Below are 25,817 nucleotides of genomic sequence, written 5' to 3'. Positions count from 1 at the left end.
GTACTACTACGGAATTTATGTGAATATTCCTTCTTAACCCTTTATTATGTTATTAACATTTAAAAAACAAATGCAATATTAAGAAATTGGTATTAGTACTTTAGTTTTACAGACAATATAGATAATATCAAACAGAAAGAAGCCATATAAAAATGACATAAAATTTGACGTTCCGTTTGAAGCTTGTGCACCAGTTTTCTTAATCCAACAGACTGCTTATTCATACACACAACCCTTCCTCTTATCATACTTAGCGCTTGATACCAGCGCACGACGTCAAGGTCAGAAAAATGCGCTTGCTTTGACATCACTGCCTTAGATCATAACGTTAAGGCGCGGGACAATATTTTCACACTAAACAAAAATTACGTTTTAATCAAACAGATTTTTTATTTTTATATTTTTTCTTGCATAGGTAAACTTTATGGACTTGAAGCAGGAATTAGGAGAGGGAGAGACCGATTTATTAGCGAAGTGATATCTCCATATTTTTATTACATGTATTCGTGGGGATGTTCTGGCGACTTCGTTAGAATTAGCTTCCCACACAGGTGTTTCGTCACTTGTCAGCATCGGACAGATTTAGGGCCACCTTGTGCGTGATTGTATATAGACACTCGGCGATGCGTAAAAGCCGGAGTTAGACTGGACCCGTGGGAAAGCAATTGCAAGCTTGGGTTTTCCAAAGAACGGGGTTCTCCAAGATCTTCGAACTAAATTGATGTTGTGGGAAGTCCAAAAGTTTAAATTTAGAGATGATTTATTTCGCGCCCAATAAGAAGAGATCGTGGTTCAACTTATGAGGTCACTTTGGACCAATAGAGAATAGATTTTAGGCCGGTTAAGTGACGTAGTTTTTAACCAATAGGATAGTTAGTTTTAGCGTAGGGTAGGTTTTTTATAAATAAGGGTGACGGGGAGCGGAGATGATCTCATCGTGTCGGCGGCCCTACATACAGGGCACAAACACAACTTCTTATCGTGTCGGCGGCCCTACATACAGGGCGCAATAACTACTTCGTTTTGTGTCGACAGGACTACGACTTCTTTTCGTGTCGACGGCACGACACACTGAGTTTTTTTTGGTGTCGGCGGCCCGACTTAATAGTCTTCCTTCCGGCGAAGACTCGATAGATAGAACGTTGTCACCGGCGAGACTACTCGTCAACGTTTAGGAGCGTCGATGATAGTGTACTGGGCATAGTATTGAATTTATAGTATCGGATAGAGCTTATTTAGAGCTGCCATAGAGTCGATACAGAAGGGCGACCAACGATTGAATTATTAGTCAGCCGGAAATACATACTCTAGGGTTTACCAAGTGAATACGACAATAAACTTATAGTTTTGGAGTTTACACTGCCTTTTATATAAGTAGCCGGCTTGGTATTATTCCCGACATCATCCTATACCACAACAGTACCTCGGCTACCCTGAGTGAATCTCACGCAACACCGAGACGCCCCCACCCAAATGGTCTCCAACGTGGGGCCTCAATAACGACCACTTCACCCTCAAATGGCGCCCAACGTGGGGCCTCAATAACGACCACTTCACCCTCAGACTGTATCTTCTCGTCTAAAAATTTTTCTTTCATCTAAGAAAGTAATTTCGTTTTGATTCTAAAACCTTTACTTATAATTTAGGCCTAGTACTTGAAAAGAATTATATGAATAAAAAATTAACGTGTAATTTGTTGTAGCGAAAGGGAAGTAGTCCAAAGAGCTTCAAGCGACGTGGAATGAACTCTGTACCGTTCGAGATCATTTTCTGCTCACCGTTTGGTCACCTGAATAATAGTTCTGGATGTATAGGAGAGCAGCCCACCAATTTCTCCTGCATAGTTCAGTCTGATATACGTTGGTACCCCAGATCGGACCCGATCCTAAATGGTCCATGAGACTCAGCTGGATCAGCATCAGCGCAGCGAGTACTGGTGTGAGTCTGCAAAGAAGGCTTTGATGAGAAAGTCAACTTTATGGCCAAGAATGTTTATAGAAAAAAATCTGTTCAGTTTTAAAGACAGTTAAACATGGCCGTAATTAAAAATAAGGTAGGTGTCCCTGATATGGCCATATTAAGGTTTGAGAATTTTTCTAGCCGCCATTTTGAAAATAAATGGTAACCACTTTTTTCTTACTCGTTCTCAGTCTAATGGACTTTCTTAAAACAATTTCCTTTCCCATAAAAAGAGCTTTAATTGTCCAAAAAGTCCCAAATTCCAAAAGTCTACCTAGTGGCCATATCAGGAACATGTGCACATGATATAGTCACCCTTGTTCCATGTTCTACAAATCGTGATTGTTTTCCGTTTGATAGCGCAGTTGTGCTAAAATTAAATTATTTTGGTGTAAAATGAATAAACATGACACTTAATAATCTTTTTTATAATTCAAAAGTGTAGTCAAAAGAGGTTTTTCCATAAAAAATTAAGTTGTTTTTCTTAAAATACAAAATGTCTGCGCAATTCCAGCTATAAGTCATGTAAATTTGTCAGGTGAAAAAATAAAAGTGAAATGAACTTGATATGGCCATGGTGCATTTGATATGACGATATCAGGAGCAGGTAAGCTTTCACGAAAATCGTTTGATTATGAACAACTCGTAAAAGATACGCCATCAATGACAACACCAATCAACACAACATTAAAAACTGAATGGAGTACTATGGTTTTCATGAAACAAGTCTTTGAAAAACATGCATAAAACAAAGGAGACTTACCAGAGAAAAATAAGAAGAGGTCACATGAAAACCGCAAAACAGGCAACTGACGCCATATTGCTCAACCTGACTGGATGGAAAACGGTCAAGTAACATACCAGGATGCCCTTTCACTGGATGCTGCTGCAATTTAGCGGATTTTTTGGTTAACTAACTCACAATAGGGGGGGTGGCCATATCAGGAACATGGCCATAACAGGAGCAACCACCTTACTTATATAATTACCTTATCCCCATGAGCTATCTGTAATAAAAGAGACAAGTACCTTGAAATAAAACACTATTTTAAAAACAAATCATATAGCAGCTAATTTACTTTAGTATCACACCATCTCAGCACTTTCGTTTTAGCTTCAAACATCTGTCGGTTCAGCCAGTTTCACTTATTCTGTGTTCCATTCACAACCCCCATATTTTGATCAATCATTGTAAAGGAAAGTGTGAGGAATTATGCATTTCAATTAATACTAGAAGATTTTCGAATAAAAAGTTAAGGAATCTGAAATGAATCGGCAAAAACAGAACTACATTTTATTTGTTTCGTGTCAAATAAATAAAAATTTTGGCATCACAAAATGAGCACAAGTTATCATTTCATATTTGACAATAAAATCAATAATTTTGTTGCAAAGAAATTACAGACAAATGTACATAGGAGATTCACTTCGTGGAAATATAGCATAGGCGGCGAAGTTTCTAGCGAAGGGAAGTGTTCTGAAAGAATCCAGGGGAAGCATAATATAAATGTTTCTGAAAAAGAAGTGGAACAAATTCTTACTAGATTTTAGAGAAGCCTGGCATGAAAACAATTTAACATATCGCCATCAACAGTTCATCGAATGCTGTACAAACGTCTTCATTTGCATGCATACAAAGTGCAGATTATCCAAAAGCAGGATCCAAACGACAAACAGTATTGATGTGGCTTTGCTTCCGCAATGTTGCGTCCATTCCTGCCTTTTTCTCCAAAATAAGAGTATCTTGCTGTATGTTTGAGACCACATTCACCTGTGATCAGTCTATTATCATGAAATTCGTATTTGGGGCTCGGAAAATCCACACGGCAATATGAAAATACTCGAGACAGCCCGAAACTTATCGTTTCGTGTGGTATAATGAACAGGTTTGACGGAACAAGTTCGTGCTAGTGCCGGGGAAGTCGAGAAAAATCCATACCGGTACGCTAAGCATGGAAACAGTTTAACATACCGCCATCAACAGTTCATCGAGTGCTGAACAAACGTCTCATTTGCATGCATATTAAGTGCAGATTATCCAAGACTAGGAAAAAAATGTGTGTAACATACCTAATGTAGCGGTGCAGATAGTGCAGGGGGATGTTGAAATGCGCGTCGGGTCTGCGCATCTGCTTCAGAAAGACGTATGCGACAAGCAGGCCACTAAGTAGCAGGAACGTGTCCACGGCCATGACGAAGTTCACTAAGGGCATGTTCTCCCAGCTCCTCACCCACTGCAAGTACATGGTGAGTAATGCAATAGAAAGCCTTCTTCAAAATTGATTTTTGGGACATAACAGAAGTTTCATTTAATTCCTCACTTTATATTTAAAAAAAAACAAAATAATTATAATTTACAAATCTCAACAAGAAAAGCAAAATAGTGGCTTTTAAAAGTAAGTAGCCAGTGAGAAGTAAGATTTCCATTGATATTGTAGCAGATCAACTCCTTCAAACATTTGGTTTACACCTTAGCATTCATTGAAGAGTGTGATATTTCTAATAAAATCCAAAATTGTAATTTCTCTTTAAGAATCATTAACCAAGTCATTCCAGTGAGGAATGTTCAAAAACATACCGGTACTAGACTTACATTATATAAAATTTTGGCACGATCAGATCTCAGCTATGGCTGTGAAGCCTGGACTGTACGACTCCAAGATTATCGACGATTATTAGCTGCAGAAAAGAGATTTTTACGAAAAACTGCTGGCTGAAGTCTTTTGTAACATAAGAGGAATACTCACATTGCAGACGAAATAGAACTACCACCTTTAATTCAGTATCGACAACAATACAGACAGGACTGACTTCAGGATGTGCAAAGAAGAGAGCGTATCAGATTACCTAGACAGATGCACCACTGCACACCATGAGAGTAAAGACTTACTGGAAGACCTCACAAGTAATGGTTAGAGACCATAACAGGCCACTAGGTCTACTACTTAAATGGATAGTGATTATGCTGATGATGATGATGATGATGAGATGATGATGATGAGGAAAAAAATAAAAAAGAGATTGTTGAGGCAGTATTGAAGTAAATCGGCATTTTGTATTAGCTAGAGATGAACAAAAGTAACCGCCGCTCTCGCTCGCTGTGTTCGTTGCATTTTTCTTTAGATTCTCGATTCGTCATTCTCGTGCGCTTCGAGTCTCGCTCATAATTCTCGAAATACCATTTGGTGGGCGTGGAAAGATTTCGTAACATTGAATAACATACATCGTTGAAATAAATAACATTATGAATGTTTAAATGAGAAAAAGACAAAACAGAACACTATCTTAGTTATCAAAATGTTTTGATTATATTATATTATATTATATTATATTATATTATATTATATTATATTATATTATATTATATTATATTATATTATATTATATTATAGGCCTATTATATTATATTATATTATATTACGTATGGTTATATAAATAGAAAAAAAAACAATTCTCAAACAAATTTGCGTTTCTAAGAAATATAAAACATAACTATCTTTTTACTTGAGATTGCACATTTGATCTTCAAAATATGAAAACAAAATTACTAGTCTTTTGATAAGGGCCTAGCAATTAAATAAAGACTGGGGAACGGATTGTTATACACTGAAAGGTAGAGATGTTTCAAATAGGCTACTTGATTGTTAATACGTATATAAAAGTTGCGAAAGTAGATAAAAGTTCAGTCAGGTACAGGGACATCACTTTATTTTTACCAATATTTTTAACATTAACCTGGCTATACTCGGAAACACTGTTTCCCCCTTCCATTACAGAAGTTTGATGTTACTATTGCAATATGTAAACAAATCATTTTACTAGGTATAGGAGGAGAGAAAAGTAGTGTATCCATTTATGTTGTAGGGAAATACGATATTACGATTTTCAGTTTGATCATCACTTTTACGGAATTTATCAAAATACAGTAGAGTAGTAACATTTTTTTTCAAAAAGTCAACTTTTCAGGCGGCTATGTTCGTTATGTAATGTCTACTTTATTTAGCATATTAATTATTGATGTTATCATTCAATATAGAGAGTGCATTTAAATTGAGGGGGTCATAAGTAAAGGGCTGTAAGTGCACTTAAGTTACTTTTGAGAAAATGGGGTTTAAATATTTAAGCTTTCGTAAAATCGGTGAAATTTTTTATTTAAATTTTAATGTGTGATGCGATTAAAATAGCTCTTTGCCACTAAAATTTTAGATACTTTTGCTTACACTGGATGCACTTAACTCACGTTATTACAAATGTCACTAGAATTCCTTTGCTTCTAGCCACCTCAATTCAAAAAAAGCTAATCTGAATTTTTAAACAAGTTGCTGAAAATGGTTGCCGTTCATTACAATGCAGGCTTCAATTCAGTACGCATATTATTAAAAACATTTTGAAGCATATTCTATGAAATTGAATTTATCGTTTCTTGAATATAATTTTTAGTACAATATTATTAATATAGGTTCTTTCTTCTATAGAAAACGCAATCATATTTATGAAACACACTATACACTGCAGTGTTTACTTCACTGCTTGAAGACTTCGAATGCAACAGCGGCCGTAAGTTTGTGTGTCTGACGGGAGCAAGGACATTGGTGAAGGGGTGAGAGTGAAGTACATTCAGAAATGCTGGTACAATAAAAATGCAAGTAAAAATAAAATGATGTCCCTGTATAAACAACTGTGGCGATTCAAGGCTGTTTGACTTCGGGAATTCGGGAGTCATCAATATCGGGTTTCGGAATAGTCACATTCAGTCTTTACATCAAAGACGCGACGTAATACAACATTGTCGTGCGGGTTTTCTGCTTTGCGGTCCCTGTTAATTAACGCTTTCTCGATCGTTGTTCATCTCTAGATTAGCGTATTTTCTTTTCCAACACATGAATAGTATTTTTTAAAATTCAGTTATTTGACGAAGCTGTTTCAAGTACTACATTATTTAGAGGCGATTGAATTGGTGATAGCAAGATGGTATTTCGCGAGATTAGGCCGAGAGATTTCGCCGTTGATTATCTGACCTTCTCCTTACTCTTGAGGAAGACCTCGGAAAAACTCACCCAAATAATCAGCCCGTTCTATTATTCGAACATTCGGCCGAGCGCAGCTTCAGAGCAGCAGGTGAATGCACTACCAAGTCAGCTACGCCTGTGGTTATTATTAATTTAAAAATGTATTATATCCCATGTATACTGTTCCTGGTAGAATTAATTTGTAGATGCATAACACGAATAAAATGCGTCCGATAATTCTTTAGCGCTTACACAGTCAGACAAACAGGCAAAATGCTGAAAAGAACATTTACCGCTTTCTGCCTTTACAGTAATGATTTAATTAGTGGTATATATGTTACTAAATTTCAGTACTAACCCAGCGAGATTTTAAAATTAATTTTTGAATTGTATAATTGTAGTAGGAGGCGCAGTGGTATTGGTGTTAGTGAAAACAATGGCGTGGTTTTAGTGATAAAAATGGTAGCAAGCATGATAATAATGCTATAGTCTGAGTATTTCGAACTGGCGGCTCAAGGTCAAGCAATGCACTGCATTTGCCACGCGTGCTTCCCCCCACTTCTGGACCGTTCTCCTCAAGAAAAATCAGCTGGACCAGTGGCGCTGCATGTTATAGGAGACGGGTACCAGCCAGAACTTAGGAGAAGGAGTACAATGTGGAGGATACGAAATGACCTTGATCCGCCAGTTCGAAATGCACGGACTATACAGCAGTAACCAAGATTGAAAGTTACAGAGATTGAGTGCTATATCTACTTTCACATCAAATATTTATCCAGTTTCAATCAATTTTCTGATTGAGGTTCTCACTAGACGATATGTGTCAGAGGAAGAACAATTGTTCGTATGCATCTGAAGTCTGGCTGCTGTAATATATAGCTAATTGGCGATGTATGCAATGAAGGGGGAAAGGAACTGGCCACCCTACCCCATTATCTCCTGGCCTAGTTGCCTCATAAGTGGTACCTTCTTGTTATCACTTATAAGGTTCAGACCTGTCTTCGGACAGTTGACTGAACAACAATATACAAGGTGCAATAAATATATTTCAGAACTACACTTGTATTTATTTTACCGTTAAACATACATCCGCGTGTCACTGAAGATCATTGCTTCTATGCCTGTTGGGTCAATCTATCAAACAGCGTCAGACTGTTTTTAAGAACTGAGCTTCTATAGTTATTTTGTGCAAACATGTCAAGTGTCTATTGCTATTTTTCTTGGAATCTTTCCGTATACGCCTCATGGTTAGTCTTTCTCTCTACCTCTCAAGTGATGCATTTAGTATAGATTCCAGGCATTTCTCTAGTTCTAGATAACTTCTCTGTTTTCTATGTTCTGTGTGTTGCCTGCTTTCAGGGTAAGTCGGAAACTTATTTATTGACTTTTGTGCTGTATGTGTACAAACACTATCCGTCACACGAGGAAACTTCGCATCATTCCGCCGCCGACCAACATCCTGCTCTCCCAACCGCAGCGCGGGAAGTCGCTTCTACAAAATATCCCAGCATCACTTGCTTCTGAGAATTGTATCGGAAGGTGTTATGTGACTGTTGCTTGTGTATTAAGTAATCGTTTGGAAAATGAAGTGTACGCTGCATTCTAGTTTCCTCATAAAATGAGAGCATTGTAGAAAAGAAGACTATCTACTGACTATTGCCAACTTATCATTCATTATGCTTTGACCACATATTATCAGTTTTAGATTAGGTGATTCAAAATAATTGAAGACATTATTACAAAAACAACCATTGTCAATTTTTTTTCAGGAGAACAATAAAAATAAACAGAACAACACATGTCAACTGTTTCTGTACAACTGGTGTTCAGTGGCGTAGCGTGAAATTTTGAGCAGGGGAAGCTAACTCAAATTGTCTTTCATATATGTTGCGAAAATGTAGTCTTAAAATAAATAGTAGTCAATGTCAAGTCAGCAGTCTGAAGATTCGTTGGAACCTCATAAGTAACGCCAGTAAGGCATCACCTCAAATGTTACATAGTAAAATATGATTTCATGATTTACACATATCTCTAACAAATAGACACGTACAGTATGTATAATTTAACATCAGCTCACTCCCTGTCATATTTAGAGAAATCACAATATTAACCGTCAATAGATACAGTGTTAGTATAATTACGTCAATCAGCGTTAAAATCTTTATCAGAAGATTATTTTTGACTACATGATTTTACAAAATCAGATGCCCTTACCTTAAAACTTTCTGTAGATGAGCTCCATTCTCCGCTCTTTCTTCTCTGCGAAGACGTCAATAACGTACTCCAGAAATGAGGATTCTGAAGAGAGTTCACTAAGTAGTTTTTTTCAATGGCTAGTGCACTCATACACGACAGTCGATTATTGGACATGGAGTTTCTTAGACATGTTTTGATCCTTTTGAGTGTGCTCATACTCCGTTCGCTGCTTGCTGTCGTGGCAGGGAAAGTTAGAATTAGTCTTAATAACTTAGTCGTTTCTTGATATATGGAATCCAGTCCAGTAGTCACAAAGTATTTTAGGAGTTCCTGAGGAGGTAACTGTTTCTTCTCATCTGCATAAATGTTGTGTAGTTCATTTTCAAGTTTTTCCGAATCAAAGAATGGATACTGTTTCAACAAGTCAGCCACTTGACTAGAGGGAAATTTTGTTCTGTAATCCATGAATTTTTTTTCCTGAACTAATTCTACAAACTCAAGATGGGGAAAGTCTTCAAATCTCAATTTCATTTGAACTATTTGAGAATCTAATATTTCATAAGTTACAGCTCTCAAAGATATTTGGTGTTTTTCATTATATGACAAATTGTTGTTTAGCTTTTTACTTTTCTCGACGCAGTTTTCAATGAAGATATCTTCTCTTAGATTTTCTAAGTTGCGAATAGCAAGATGTATTTCAGCATGACACACTGTGATACTAGCAGAGGTAGATTGCAAAAGTCTGAAGAGTGGCTGAATGTATACGAAGCAAGCTTCAAATACACACAACAAGTACACAAACATTGGATCATCCATATGTCTCTTCAGTCCAACAGCACAATTCCGGGAATCACCATCCCACAGACAATCATCATCGATTATTGCAGTGAAGACACTGTACAAGTCATTGAAATGTTTTAGAATTGTTGAAACTGCTCTAGAATGGAAGTTCCATCGAGTTGTACATGCTTGTGGCAATTTGAACCCCTTTTCATTTAACAAAACCGTTCGCTTGGAAGACTTACTGAAAGAGCTGTGAAATGCAGTTACAGCAGATATAAATAAACGAACTTGTTTCACAGTTTTGCAACCATGCAAAAGCACTAAATTTAATTGGTGCGCATAACAGTGAATAAAAATAGCGTATGGACAGAATTGTCTCACCAGTTTCTGCATTCCTCCTTCCCTACCAGACATCACCGTTGCGCCATCATATGTCTGACTTACAACTTTATTCCCTGCAATCTGCCACTTTGATAAAACCTTGCGCAAAACTTCGGACAATCCCAAAGCCGTCTTGTCTCCGGATACGTCATAAAAGCCAACGAATCGCTCTTCTATGCGGTCTTCAATACAATAGCGAAATATGATGCTCATTTGGCTTTTACACGATACATCTAAGGTTTCATCTGCTTGAACAGAAACGAAAGAACTTTCTTCAATTTCATTTTTAATTTTCTCATTTAATATAGACGTTATCACTTCAATCAAATCATTCTGTATATCTGGAGATGTTCCTTTAAAAAGAGAATTTGATTGCAGATGGTCTCGAATTAATGACTCATTTTGAGCAAGTAGGTCCAATAATTCCAAATAATTCCCTCTGTTGCCACTACTTTCATTTTCTCTATGACCCCGGAATGCAAGTTCTTGTTTTGACAGAAATATTGTTGCCTGAATAAGACGTGCTAAAATACGTCTATTGGACGAAACTTCTTCATTGTGTTTCATTGTTTGAAGGCGGGCAGATTCTGAAAGAGCATGCTCTATGCGAATTGATCCTAGGAGATGAAAAGACTCACTGTGTAGTAAATGTTGTTTCGATGATTGATGTTTCTCGGCTTTCTTTATGAAATTGTTCAAATCAGAAACCCCCTCAGTACACCATTCAGAATTATGTTTCCCCATCATAATACAAACATAACAATACATTTTGTTCTTCACCACACACCCTGTAAGCCACTTGTATCTCGTGTACCATGATGGTTGAAAAGTACGCGTCTGTCTTTTGGTTGTGTCCTTTATTGACAGCAAAGGAGTCGGCCGTTTGTTTTTTAAATCACACTTTTGTTCGTAAGTCAGTCTTGATAATGGAATTGGCCTCAAAAATTCAAGTACATTAGTGTTAGGAACTGTTATTTCACTCATAATTTATTATATCAGCCACAATGCACACTAACACTTCAACTGAACACAACTCACGAAAGGGATAACTCGGAAACTAAACTGTTTTCAATGTGAAAGCTAGCTTCTTGTTAGTCTTGCGACCAGGTAGTTTAGTTACAAAGGAATGGCAAATCTGCGGGGTGGGTTACACAGAAGAATGCGTGAAAGAAAACAGTTTGCTTAGAGAACAGTGGAGGGGGTTGGAAGCTGGTGTGTGCAGGCTTCATGTTTACTGCTGCATCACAAATCATCCTAAGCTGCCGCATCACAATATTTGAGTAAATATGAATTGTATTAAAATTAATACATAATTTTGTTCATAAACTGCAGGTTTATTATGAAGTTATTAACTGGGGAAGCTGAGCTTTTTAGCTTACACTGACTCTACGCCACTGCTGGTGCTTATCCTTGTGGCTATTACACCTGACATGGGTCGTTTTTGGAGTATATAAACATTTGAAATAATAGCAAATGTGTCCTTAATTCAATTTCATTAAAAATGACTTGGGCTGTTTTTGTAATAATGTCTTCAATTATGTCATGGTGTTACTATTATAATTTCATTTGTGTATTTCATTAAACATTTTTTTTGTTATCAGATTACCTTTTTCACAAAGACATAAGTAAACAATAATTTTAAGCAATATTATTGTTTACAATAGTCTGATAGTATTGTGGGATGGAATTTTCCTGCCAGGAAGGAGTCCAGCAAATACGTATGTTACCTTTCTCAAAGAATTGTATCCATACAGTTCAATTAATAAAATATTTTCTTCTCTAGTATAATAATCCATTGTTTCAAGGTTAATGCCATCAAAACAGAGTTTTAGTTGGTAATAATCAGTAGGTAGTCTTCTTTTCTACAAGGCCTACTATTTTATTACACATGGCCAACTACATGAAATCCCACTTTCAATTTTTTATCCATGGATTTCTTAAGCAATACTAATTCCCTATGTACTATACACATGGTATATTTCGTTTATCTGTCCAATATTCCTTGTTTGTTTATTATTTCATTACCGATTTCGTCTTCTTTCTAGCACATGGTTTTCCACTTTTTATTTGTGAAGTCCAAGCATTTTATTTCATGGTAAGTTATATTAACTGGGGGTATAGCTGGGTCACCCTGTCTTTGGGGGACATAAATACGGAGACCTGGTCCTCCAGGTTGGGGGTTGGTTCGTGGGGCTGACACCCCCACAACTGTAAAAAACTACTTGTTGAGAAGCCTCAATTGAAGCCTCGGAACTGGTTGAAACATCGGCAGCGAATTAAGCGACGGAACATGGTCTTTGAGTTTGGTACATGGAATGTTAGGACATTATACAAAACAGGAGCCGTACAGTCAGTTTTATCACAAATTAAAAGCTATGAATTACCTGTGACTGCTATTCAGGAGGTTAGATAGCATGGTAATGGAATCCAAGATATAAAAGGATACACCATTTTGCATAGCGGGAAGAAAGAAGGAGTACATGAACATGGTGTGGCATTTATTGTTAATCCAAGATTTAAAAACAGCATAATAGGATACCAAGCTATCAATGAAAGAATTTGTGTTTTGAGATTGAGAATGAAGTTTTACAACATGACAATGATAAATGTATATGCGCCAACGGAGGAGATAGATCCTATTGAGAAGGATGAATTCTATAATCAATTGGAAAGAGTATTGGATATGATACCATCCAATGATGTTAAAGTAATCTTAGGCGACTTCAATGCCCAGATAGGGAAAGAGGAAGAGTTCAGAAACATCACAGGCAGGAATAGCTTGCATGACATATCTAATGACAATGGAAGGAGATTGATTGATATAGCGGAAAGCAGAAATATGATCATAAGTTCAACTCAATTTGACCATAAAGATATCCATAAACAAACATGGAGATCACCAGATGGAGAGACCACCACACAAATAGACCATATATTAATAGACAGGAGAAGAGCCTCTGGAGTTCAAGATGTGAGATCATTTAGAGGAGCTGACGCAGACTCGGATCATTACCTTGTTAAGGCGAAATATTTATGCAGGATAGACAGTACATTTAATCAGAAAGCAGAAAGACCTCGTAAAATAAAAGTCGAGGCACTTAAAGAAGAAGAAGTAAGAAATAAATATCAACAAGCTCTAAGTAGAGAATGTGTAAATCGGAAAGAGAGATTTGAGCAAGGAATAGAGATCTGCTGGGAGGAACTAAAGGAAACCTGCAGAATAGCAAGTGAAGAAGCAGTAGGATATAATGAAAGGACTATGAAAAACGATTGGTTTGACAGTGGCTGTCAAAAAGCACTAGAGGAAAGGAACAAAGCAAGGAAAATTTATTTAGACCGTCCAACAAGGAACAAGTACAATGAATATCAAAAGAAACGGCAGGAAGCAAACTATATATGCAGACGTAAAAAGAGAGAATTGTGGAATAAATGCATTATAGAAATGGAAAACAATTTCAAAGAGAACAACCTCAAAAGTGCTTATAGAGAAGTGAAATATAACAGCAAAGGATATGTACCGAGAACAAATTTACTTAGAAATGGGAAGGAAATTGTCAGCACACCACAAGGAGTTCTACAAAAATGGAAAGAACATTTCCAACAATTACTGAACACAGAGGTAAATGAAGAATCAAATGAAGTTAATCTTTCAGAGGAAGAGGAAGAAGAATTGGAGCCACCAGATATGTTGGATGTAGCCCTTGCAATTGACTTGCTGAAAAATGGTAAAGCTCCGGGTATTGATAAAATACCAGCAGAGCTAATCAAAGCAGGAGGGAAAGATATGGTAGAGACAATATACAAACTGGTAAAACAGATATGGCAAGAAGAACAAATGCCTAGTGAATGGAAAGTTGGAATAATCTGCCCAATTTATAAAAAAGGAGACAAACTAGAGTGCCAAAATTATAGAGGCATAACTCTCCTATGTACAATGTACAAAATATTCACTTACATTCTCCGGAAAAGATTGGAGAAATACTACGAGAATATCATAGGCGAGTACCAAGCCGGCTTCCGTGCAGGAAGGTCGACCATAGATCAAATTTACACTGTTAAAGGCATGACAGAAAAGTTCTGGGAGTATAATCTCAACTTATACCATTTGTTTGTAGATTTCAGAACAGCTTGTGACAGCATTAATAGACAAGAATTATACAAAATTATGATTCATCAAGGGATACATCCAAAGATAATCAGACTCGTCAAGATGACCATGGCAGAAACCAAGGCTCAAATGAAGATATATGGTGGTTCAACAGAACAATTTAATATTGATAATGGGGTGAAACAAGGGGATGCTCTAGCACCAATGCTCTTCAATCTTGCTTTACATTAGGTGATAACACAGACAGGTATAGATACTAACAGCACTTTATTTTACAAAAGTGTTCAAATAGTAGGATACGCAGATGACTTGGATGTTATGGGACTGTCGTTGATAGCAATAGAAGAAGTGTATAAAGACCTGGAACAAGGAGCCGCTAAAATCGGGTTGCAGATTAATGCAAGTAAAACCAAACGGATGACACAAATAAGAAATAAACAGAATATCTACAACCCTCCCAATTTGACGATAAACATGTTTGAAGAAACTGAGAAGTTTAAATATCTTGGAACAGTAATGACAAGTAACAATAACGAATTAATTGAAGTACAGAGTCGAATCACTGCAGCCAATAAGGCCTATTTTGCATTAAGCGCAATATTGAAATCTAACTGTGTGCACAAGGAAAGAAAACTTAAAATATACAAAACAATTATTAGAAGTATTCTCTGTTATGCAAGCGAAACTTGGACATTATCTAAGGAGACAGAAGCTAAACTAGGTATATTTGAACGCAAAATACTCAGAAGAATTTTTGGATCGGTGCAAGAAAATATGCAGTGGAGAATACGTTATAATAACGAGCTATATAAATTATATAAAAGTTTTGATGTTGTTACTTTCATCAAATTAAGGAGGCTTGAATGGGCCGGACATGTCTATCGGATGGAAGGGAACAGAATACCAAAGAAGATCTTAGAAGGGAAAATACATGGTAAAAGACCAATTGGAAGACCCAAAAATAGATGGATAGATGCGGTAACGATCGATTCTCAGGACTATCTCGGAACAACTGCCTGGAGGAGATTAGCACAGGACAGGGACAGTTGGAGGAAGAAAATTGAAGAGGCTAAGGCTCGACTTTGGGCTGTGATGCCATCGTAGTAGTAGTAGTAGTAGTAGTAAGTTATATTAAAATTATTTTCTGTCTACATCCTCTATTTCTTCACATTCCTGTTTCATCCAGTCTTTCTTCACCTTATCAGCTACATAAATGCCTCATGTCGACCGTTACGGAATAAAGTAAAATTGTGATTAACATACGTAAGTTTATCGTAAAGGCTATTTGAAGAAAATAGTGTTGACAGCACACTTGGCCTTGAAGACATTGCGTGGAATATATTCACATTTGGATATTAAGGACACTCACGCGGTTAATGAACACTATGTTGATAGCAGGGGCAGAGACATCCTTGATCAGAAAGTAGTGATGCCCCAGGACGATCCAGCACATGCTCAAACTGCGCACGCCGTGCAACGCGGGTAGCGAGTCGCTGGATGTATCAGCGCTCAGCAGCTTGGAGCCATGACGACGCAGGGAGAACGACAGCAGCAGCTCTCGGCGCTCTCCTACAAAGTGATACCAGTAAGAAAAGTGAACGAAAGAAAGAAGGATGGGAGGAAAGAATTAAGAAAAAATTAGGGCGTAAGAAAGAGAAAATAAGTAATTAAAGAAAGAGGAAAAATAATAAGAAAGTAAGTAAAGGTAGAAAGTAAAGAAGAGTGGAAAAGAAGATAAAATTAATGCAAGGAGAAATGAAGTCTGGATAGAAAACTGAAAAGATGAAGGGAAAGAAATATGAAAAAGAAAAAAGGGAAGAAGGGGGAAAAAAGGAGAGAAAATAGGATACTAGGGATGAACAACGATCGAAAAAGCAAGACTAAGAGCGCCCGAACAGCTGAAAACCCGCACGACAATGTTGTATACGTCACGTCGTTGACGCACACACAAATTCCACAATTTGGGATATCTGGCCAAAGTCTACGGCTGACCACTAGGATCCAGAATACAAAACAGAGGTTAAATTAAAAATAAAATACAATATGATTTACGGAGAGACTTCGGAACAACGATAAATTTAAAAATAAAGTACAATTTGATTTCGGAGAAACATGAGATGAAAGTACAATAAAGAGTAATGAAATTAAGTAAAAATAATATTACGTAGTGTTATACAAGTGATTGTATAAAATGAATAATGAATCTCTCAATACTATTAGACAAATTTTGTTAATGTCCTCATTAGAACATTTAAGAGACAGGAGAACGGTTTTGGTTAACTTAAATGAAGTTCCCCTATCGCCGAAAAGAATTCCTTTCACTTCCGATGTATTTATATTCATTTTGTATCTCTCACAGAAGAGAGGAATACATGGATTGTAAATAGACTTCTTTTCATTGTTAACGTGTTGTGCTTGTGAGTGTTTTCAGACGTTGAGATTGATCACTCCCGAAGTCCCCCGAACGTCAAACAGCCTTGAATCGCCACAGTTTTTTTATACCTGACTGAAGTTTTATCTACTTTGGCAATTATTATATATATGTATAAACAATCAAATAGCCTATTTGAAACATCATCTCTACCTTTCAGGGCAGTCCTCTTAAAATCAATACATTTAAGGAAAGGTTGAGAAGATTAGACTGAAAATATAATTGGAGGTGCAGTGTAATTATTTATGTTGTGTCATGTACTTAATTGAATTGATATATAATTAATTAAGTTGATATGTAATTATTAAGTTGATATGTAAAATAATTTAGTTGATATGTAATTAATTAAGATGATATGTAATTTAGTTGATATGTAAATAAATTAAGGTCATATGTAATTAATTAAAATGATATGTAATTAAGTTGGTATGTCATTAATTAAGGTGATAAATAATTATTTAAATTGGTAATAGTTGGGTGAAATAGAATACTTATAAGTTAGATTTACTTTTGCTTATCTTAGGCGTTATTATAGAATAGTTTTTAATTATAGTTTTTAATTATAGTCCTAGGTTTATTGCATCTACTATTTACAGATTTACGTTTATTTTATTTTATTTCATGCAATTGTAATTATTGTATATCACTGGGTGTATGCCCAATTGTAGTGTTAATAAATACATACGTACGTACGTACATACATACATACATAATCCGTTCCCCAGTCTTTATTTTATTACTAGGCTCTTTTTAAAAGTCTAGGAATGTTCTTTTCATATGTTTGCGGTCAAGTGTGCAATCTCAAGTAAAAGATATTAACGTTATGTTTTATGTTTCTTAGAAATGCAAATTTATTTGAGAATTTTTTTTTTCTACTTATATAACCATTTGTAATATCATATAATAGAACCAGAACATTTTAATAACTAAGATACTGTTCTGTTTTGTCTTTTTGTCTCATTCAAACATTTATACAGTAATGTTATTTATTTCAATGATGTATGTTATACAAAGTTACGAAATCTTTCCACGCCGACCAGATGCTATTTCGAGAATGATGAGCGAGATTCGAAGCGCACGATAATGACGAGACGAAACTCGGAAGACAAATGCAACGACCACAGAGAGCGAGAGCGACAGTTAGTTTTGTTCATTCTATAGGATACAACGAGTAAAGATGAAAGTTGATGACAAAAAGAGATAAACAAGAAAAAGAATAAAGGAGAAAAACAATTAAAGAAGGAAGAGAGGAAGTGAAGAAAGAAGGAAGCTGGAAAGAAGAAAATAATCGGTCTGCCATGTCGTACGTCCGTCTGCGGAGGATGTGTGGATAGGAGAGAAACTTATTCGCGGGCATCATGTTCAGTTTGTTGTTGACGAAGGACTGTAAACAGTTTGATTCTTGTTGGTCACATAAGTTTATTATGCATAGTTCCGCTTGTTTAATTAACCGTGAAAACGTTTGGTTTTGTAAACATCCGAATTGCGCTTAAGAATGTCCCCCACTCCGAGTTGGAAGGCTAGGAAGGAATATTACGTAAGTAGGCGCAAATTAAAATTTACCGCTGAAACATTAGATGAGCATTTGACACATGTTTTCGCTCCGTAATTACTAGAAACAGGAAGTAAGATATCGTTTTGTTTTTTACTTTATTCCACTGTTAACAAAACATATATAGTTCGACAGTATTCTGATTACCTGGTCGAAAATTACATTGATGAAAATAAAAATTTCCGCCAGAAATTTGGGCCTTAGCTTCATTCATTTCAGACAGAACAACCAAAACATGAAAATCTTTTCACGCCAAATTTGCCAGGGAATTTAATTCGTCTTACCGCAATATATTCGTTTTTATGACTACATAGAAAAATGTGGAGCTGGATGCTAAGGTGTTTCTAAATGATGTGTCAGCAATATCACGAGGCAGGAAGTATGCAAGAAAGCAGAACTCCATTCTTAATTACTGCAGAAGTACCAAAGAAATGAGATTTCTAGATTATATTATGTTAAAATGATGGCTTATTATTATAAAAAAGCATTATAAATATGAGGATGTGTTAGTGTGAAACGATCGATGAAATATTGTAAAGAAATTAGTTTTTGTTCAGCGATGTGATCGGCAGCTTCCAAAAGGACGGAAGATCCAAGAATTGTTAAAGTGGATTTTGACATTAGTAAAATAATCTGAGCAAGTTTTTGGAAAGAAGAAAAAACAGATTGATTAAACTTAGAACAAAAATAAATTTCACATTTATCAGGATAAGTTCTAACCCTATTGTTGAACCGAATTGAATGATTTTAGTAAGATCTTGCAAAACAACTGAAGAGACCCCACTTAAGCAACCATCATCTAAGTAAAAAAGGTTGAGATGACTAATTAATTCCTTAATAAAGGGATGAATTGTTAGATTAAAAAGTTAAGGGCCAGGCGGATCCCCTTGTTGGCAACCTGATTGAGACATAATTGTATCAGAACCAAGAAAATAAAGTAGAAGGGTGTCTGTATGATTGCCAGAGTTAATAATAATAATAATAATAATAATAATAATAATAATAATAATAATAATAATAATAATAATAATAATAATAATAATGGTTTATTATAACTGGCAGAGTTAAGGTCATTCAGCCTTCTCTTCCACTCAACCAGTAAGATAGAAAATTACTACATTGCTATGAATATAAGGAGTTTAATTGTACTTTACCTTTATTCATTACGTCGTAGGCCGTGCTTAGGGCGACCATAATGCCAAATGCGGAGAACACGGCACTGAAACAGACAATTATGTCAGCCACTCGGGTTAAAAGTTACTTGTGGCTATGTACATAACTTCCGCATCATTACATCTTTTTTATTTTGTGTGAGGGCTTAATTTAACTATAAAAGTTGTTGTGGTTTTGAGAGATCTGTTACTTTTATTTTATACTCTTATCTCTTACACCCATATACCCTTATAATTTGCTTCCTGGAACCCTTCTTTACTTCTTAATAATTTACTGGGATCCATATTATAAATTTTGAAACACAGATCTGCAGTAACAAGGAGTTCGAGCCCACAAATCTTGCGAATTCAGATTAATTTCTTAGTAAACGAACTGAAGATTTGTTCCTTTTCATTGCAAGTCGATTATTTTTCTCTGTGTGATTTCTCGTTACATTATATCATTTTGTGAATGCTGGTTGTCATTTCTAATATTTCAAATAGGTTTACCATCGGCTAAGACTGATGGATATTACTAAATTTTTATTCTTCCCCCTTTGTAAAATTTTACACAGCTTACTGTACCGAAATATATGAAAGGATGGTGTATACCCCGTGTAAATTTTGAATTAGAGCTTCTAGCACTTGTTCTGCGAGTGTATATTATACATGTCATCATTACGGAGCGAATTTAATCTTCAGTCGGTATTAAATTCCTGCGGGACCGGGTTATACACAGGCGGCTCGGGTTCGCAGGCGGACAAGGTCCTAGTTGGAGTTTTTCTCGGGATCTGTATTACTTTTAAACAAGTTGTAACTACTTAAGACCTCATTTAAAAACAAAGTTTCAAATAAAAATTGTCTTATATGTTGAGGAAAACAAGAATACACAAATAATAAATGTCCATCATTCTATTCAAAATATCAAAGTTGCTCCTCCTATACACAGTGAGTGGGGCCCAACGGAATGCCATCCATGACGCGGTCTAATGAGATTTGGAAAACTCAGTATTCAGTTTTATTGTTATTTATACAGGGACATCATTTTATTTTTACTTAAATTTTTATTGTACCTGAGTTTTTTATTGTACTTCACTCCCACCCCCTCTACTAGTATATGTCCAACCGTTATCCACACAGAACCAAGCGTATACAGTCAAAATCGTCTTACGGTCATAGTAAACACAAACAGTACTGATTTAGTGAGTATAGTACGTTCCAGAAATATGTTCGCGTTTTCCAGTGACGAAAGAGCTTTCAATATTGAATCATATTCTCGCACAGGTACTGTCGTCCGTTTGCCTATGTCGCATCCCGGTTTCCCCCACCCGCTTCTACTCGCCCCTCTGTAAAGGCTAGTGGCTGGGCTGTCTTAGCTCTTTTCTGAAAACATTAATTTCTGTTAGGAACTGGACGTCTACGTAATATTATACAACTGTTTCAAATAACTTAAATAAAAGGGCCTCGTTAATTAATTGTCACGTGATTTCCCCCCTTTCTACGACTCTGCGACAAAACCACTTGGACGGACGGTAGATAGCATGTCAGAGTAATTTTATCTTTTCGGATCGGGCAAAAGTGCAGATTGAATTTACAGTACGTAAGGTATTTTTTTATAGGGTAGGTACACAATTATTTCAACATGAGTTACTAGTAGTCCTACGAAGGACGAAACTGGTAATTGGGGTTACGTACAATAGTCTATAGTGCGATAATATGCAAAAAAGAACTGAAACCTGTATCGAAATGAGCGACCTCCATTTTCAAAATTGTGTTTAAATATCCATATTATGATTATTTTTCAATTTAACTTCATTCTCTATATTGTTCACTAATGTGCTGTATATAGTTTAATGTACACTGCATAATGTATACGTCCGAGTTGATAGCTCAGTTCGTGAGTAAAAACACTTATTGTTAATACAGTACTGTATTTTGATTAAAGAAAAACCTAATGAAAATGATCAAACTCAAATTCGCGATATTTCCTAGTTTACGTAAGTGGATGAACTACATTCATAAACAGAGCAAGACAACAAAATAACAAACACATATCAACAGTGTGTTTGACATTGAGTTAAACGTTAACTTCTTGCCGATAATCTAATCCGGAATGGTGAATTTGCTGCTATAAGTGTTAATTAAATAGATTGTATTAAGAAAATATGTGCAATTTAATATTTTATCTTGTAATTAAATTTTCCTCTCGAAGTTCATAACAACTATAAACAAAAAGGCAATTCCTTTCTGAGCAATTTGTTGCTGTCAGTGTATCACACATTTCCGTATTCTCCCTTTCTCTCTCTCTTCCTCCCTCTCTCTCTCTCTCTCTCTCTCTCTCTCTCATGGAACAACTAATAATGCGGGTCTTTATGAAATGGATCGAAATCTGTTGCTACTGTTTTACAACTTACATCGTCACATAGTCCAGCAACGTGTAGATCTTCTCGTTCTTAGTGTGGCAATCCTGGTTGTTGAGGGTGACAACGACGTTTTGGTCGAAATGCTCCTGCAGTCCGGGCACCAGGTCTTGAGCGCCGCACGTTGAGGGAATGCAGAAACCCCGCCGAAAACTGAGCGTTCTCGGTGACCCCGGCTACGTCACATGCAACCATAAGACGTGTTGGTGCTATTCGGGACTACGTGTAGATTAAGTGCTAATACTACAATATTTTTTTCGTAAATAATGATAAAATAAACGTTTTTGGTCAGTTTTATATCAGTGTTCATTAAAATTGATAAAATACAATAAAATTGAAAAAAAAAATACTTTTCACTGTTGCATTATTTCCAGGAGACAAGGTATAGTTCAATCAACGTTCTGGAGTTATGTAGAGGGAATCATTTTGTCAGAGGAAAATTTAAAACTGTCACTCCATTTTGGGCAAAGATCAGCATTTTTTTCATTCCACTTTTGCTCCTTTTTTGAAGTCATATTTTTTCAAACAGTTTCATCAAATAAATTATTTCATCCAGGTAAAGTCCATCTATATTTTAAGAAAAATAAAATACTTTCTCATCAAATTTTTCTATTTCTGTTGGATCTCAACAATATATATACTACACATATCTTATCGTGTGAATGAATATTCCAGTCACTGTGATATTCAACAGAATTTTCATAAAATTGTAATAATTAACACTGGAAATCCGGGCAGATCTGGTGATAAATTATTAAATTACGGAAACAATTTTGTTCGGGAGAGGAAAAAAAAATTCGAGGACTGCCCCCGAGAATCGTGGAAGTATGGTAACCTTACCATCAAGTGTTCTAGACTTAACTTTTTAAATAAACTGAGATTCTCAGGGCGTATTTCGTCGATTGCGACAATGGAACTCTTCTTAATCAATTCACTGCTCACATTAGAGCTTCATATTTGTCAGACTTTGCTACGAAATTCGAAAACTAACTCTTACAATGTTTTCAGTATTTACGTTGGGAAGCTTCTTGTCACTTATATGTCTCAGCTCTTGTAGCTGCGTTATTCGTGTCTTTTTAAAATAACATCATGATAATTATTATTGTAGAATTTTCATATGGGCAGCCTATAATCCTCCCTTACATTAATTAAATTTGTTACAGGTTTAATTATACATTAGCATGTCACATATCCGGCGCTATGGTGTCCTTCCTGAACGCAAACATTATTTTAGTTCGAATGCTTTTTGGAAATTGTAGAGCGATCGACTTTCCATGATAAGCATGTCTTATGCAATCCGTCACTGAGCAATGCTTACCTTACTGTCTACTCATCGGACCAAAATATTACTGTCTCAGCCAGGGAATGTGGAGTGGAAGTTGAGGGGTATTCTCAGTGACTGAACTGAGGTATTAATGTCCAAAGCTGGCCTATATTAATGAAAAGAAACTGACCGCAGTGTTGATAGTATGATATCACGATTTGAGTATTGTCAGTGATTACATGAGAGGTCATTTACCACTCTGACGTCGTCGAACAATTCGTTAGGAAAGATGAACGTGTCGTTAATCCAGGTGAGAGTCACGAGGCAGTACTTGCCGCTGAACGGCGGTGCCATGTCTGTGTGTATGTCCACCACATCCACGCACTCGTCGTAGTTCCCAAAGGACACCAAGTTCCCCATCAACAGACCCGCCGGCAATCTGGCGTTTGAGTCAAACACTGGAACAAAAGCAATAACAAATAATTAACGGGCATAAAATTACGAAAGGAATTAGGAAAAGCTGAAGATAAGAATTAAAACGTGCGAAAGCGCGCGTTCTTGCAAGGGAATTTTATGCTGCGGGAAGAATCTATTCTATATGAGCTCCAACCCATTTGGCCACTTGTTTCACTCCGCTTTTCGTCATTTTATTAACTGGAACTAGAAAAAAATTGAATTGAAATAAAAAAATTGACGTAACCTTATAGCCACTAATACTACATAATGTGAGATAGGATATGTAGCAGAACACAATCCGCGAAATAGTTGAGCAGCAACAGGGCAGCATTGCCTAATATGTTAAAAGCTGGAAGAATGAGTTGCACTCCTATTATGTTACATTTCCTCCATTATAACCTTATCATAAACTCTTCTCCTTCGTTTTTCTTGAAGACATGTGGACTGGTTACTCCAATATAGATAGATAAGTGCATTTATTGATGCGTGATAAATTATACAAAATCATGTACACAAGATCCTTCGCACGAGCCCGTACGGCCATTCGTGCTGTAACTATGCACAGTTTGAATCTTAAAATAAAACAGAAATAATACTACTAATAATTAAATAGTAAAACAACAGTTATTATTATTACTACCGTTATCATTAATTACGAGTATCACAATTACAACTAATCTAACTTCAAAGCAAATTTCACAAAAATAATAAAAATAAAATAAATATAAGGTATGAAAAGAGAGAAAAAAACACAGTGAAACACACACACATATATTATATATATGTATATATATATATATATTTATATATATAAATAATTCATTCCTTATTGAGACTGCACGAAATAATCCAACTATTAAATATAAAGGTAATACATAAAAAAAAACATACACACGTGATAAAATACAAATAGAAAAAAAAAGACACAATAAATACAAAAATAACGTTATCCACTACTTACTTCATCATTCCAACACTAATTAATAACTCTTTCCCTTATTTTCTCGGCTCCCTCCCCCTCGGCCAGTTCCACCCTCAACTGTCGAACTTTTGCCATACATTTTCCCACCCTGTCACAAAATTTAACGTTATTTAACATATTGTATGTTGCCAAGTGCCCCCTGCTAGAAGTAATGAAGGACTCTGGCAGGAATCGTTTCCTCAGAGCTTCTGTGGCTTCACACTCCGATAAAATGTGGTGTGATGTCTCGCCTTTACCGCAAAGAGGACATATTCTCGCCCCCTCTTCGTTGACGGTTTTAAGTGCCCTCCAGGCTCCTAGACGAAACCAGATTAAACCCAGTCTACCTTCTTTGCTACCTCCATAGAGATATACTTCGGTCCCCCAATTTGTTTTGATCATCGATTGGATCTCCAGAGCAACCTTATACTGTAGGTCTTTGGATATTCAAACGATGAGGTCAGTCTCTCTTCTCAAGGCCTTTTTCGTGCCTTAATTGTAGTACATTCCACAAGGACGGCTAATGGGTCTAGGTTAGGACCAAATACGTTCACTTCATTCCAATCATTCTGTTACGCTAACAGGATTCTGACACCACTTTCGCGACCCCCGCGTGTCAATATAACAGATTTAACTTGTTTGGTACTTTGAGGCTAAACACTTGTGGTCTTCAGTCGGGTATTGACAAACTGGTGGAGAGGAAGGAGACCAAAATAAAATTACACATAGCTTGACATGAATATCGGGAGGCTGAAACCTTTTAAATCAAAATAATACAGATGAGAGGGGAGTCTGAACTGAGTATTTTGAGATGGAAAACAATGCTCGGAAATCCTATCAGGCGCCACGAGATCTTGAGTGAGAAATACGTTTGAGGGAATTTTTTGTAAGCTGCTTTGGTTTTCATAACAAACAGCTAACTCCCGTGTCGACGTGTGATGGCGCTAGCTTGCAAACAACAAAATCGTCGCAGGTAACGTGGACCATTCAAAAGGGGTGGCAGGAGGTAAGGTTTTATTAGGTAATCTTGTACAATTCCAGCACACACGTTGGTAGAAAATCATTGTTGGTGACCAGACACAAGGGTGGAATTTTCGTCACTCCAGGCATGGCTATTGCGGTTGTTCAAACCACATCAGTGGTTAA

At 36.3% G+C, this 25,817-nt stretch overlaps 1 protein-coding gene across 1 annotated transcript; it reads right to left on the bottom strand.

The window, feature by feature from the left end:
- Positions 1–1,444: 1,444 nt before the first annotated feature.
- Positions 1,445–22,243, bottom strand: LOC138708549 (nose resistant to fluoxetine protein 6-like). Its single transcript, XM_069838665.1, has 6 exons — positions 21,985–22,243; positions 19,574–19,638; positions 15,806–16,005; positions 4,030–4,193; positions 1,779–1,944; positions 1,445–1,597 (listed from the first exon to the last, which is right to left on the bottom strand). The coding sequence occupies exons 2-6, from the start codon at positions 19,611–19,613 to the stop codon at positions 1,445–1,447; spliced, it is 723 nt and encodes a 240-aa protein (XP_069694766.1). The 5' UTR covers positions 19,614–19,638; positions 21,985–22,243.
- Positions 22,244–25,817: the final 3,574 nt, after the last annotated feature.

This window comes from Periplaneta americana, chromosome 11, assembly GCF_040183065.1.
Source record: "Periplaneta americana isolate PAMFEO1 chromosome 11, P.americana_PAMFEO1_priV1, whole genome shotgun sequence".
NCBI classification, from domain to species: Eukaryota; Metazoa; Arthropoda; class Insecta; order Blattodea; family Blattidae; genus Periplaneta; species Periplaneta americana.
The sequence above is the reverse complement of the archived record's forward strand: the minus strand, read 5'-3'. Positions and strand labels throughout refer to the sequence as shown.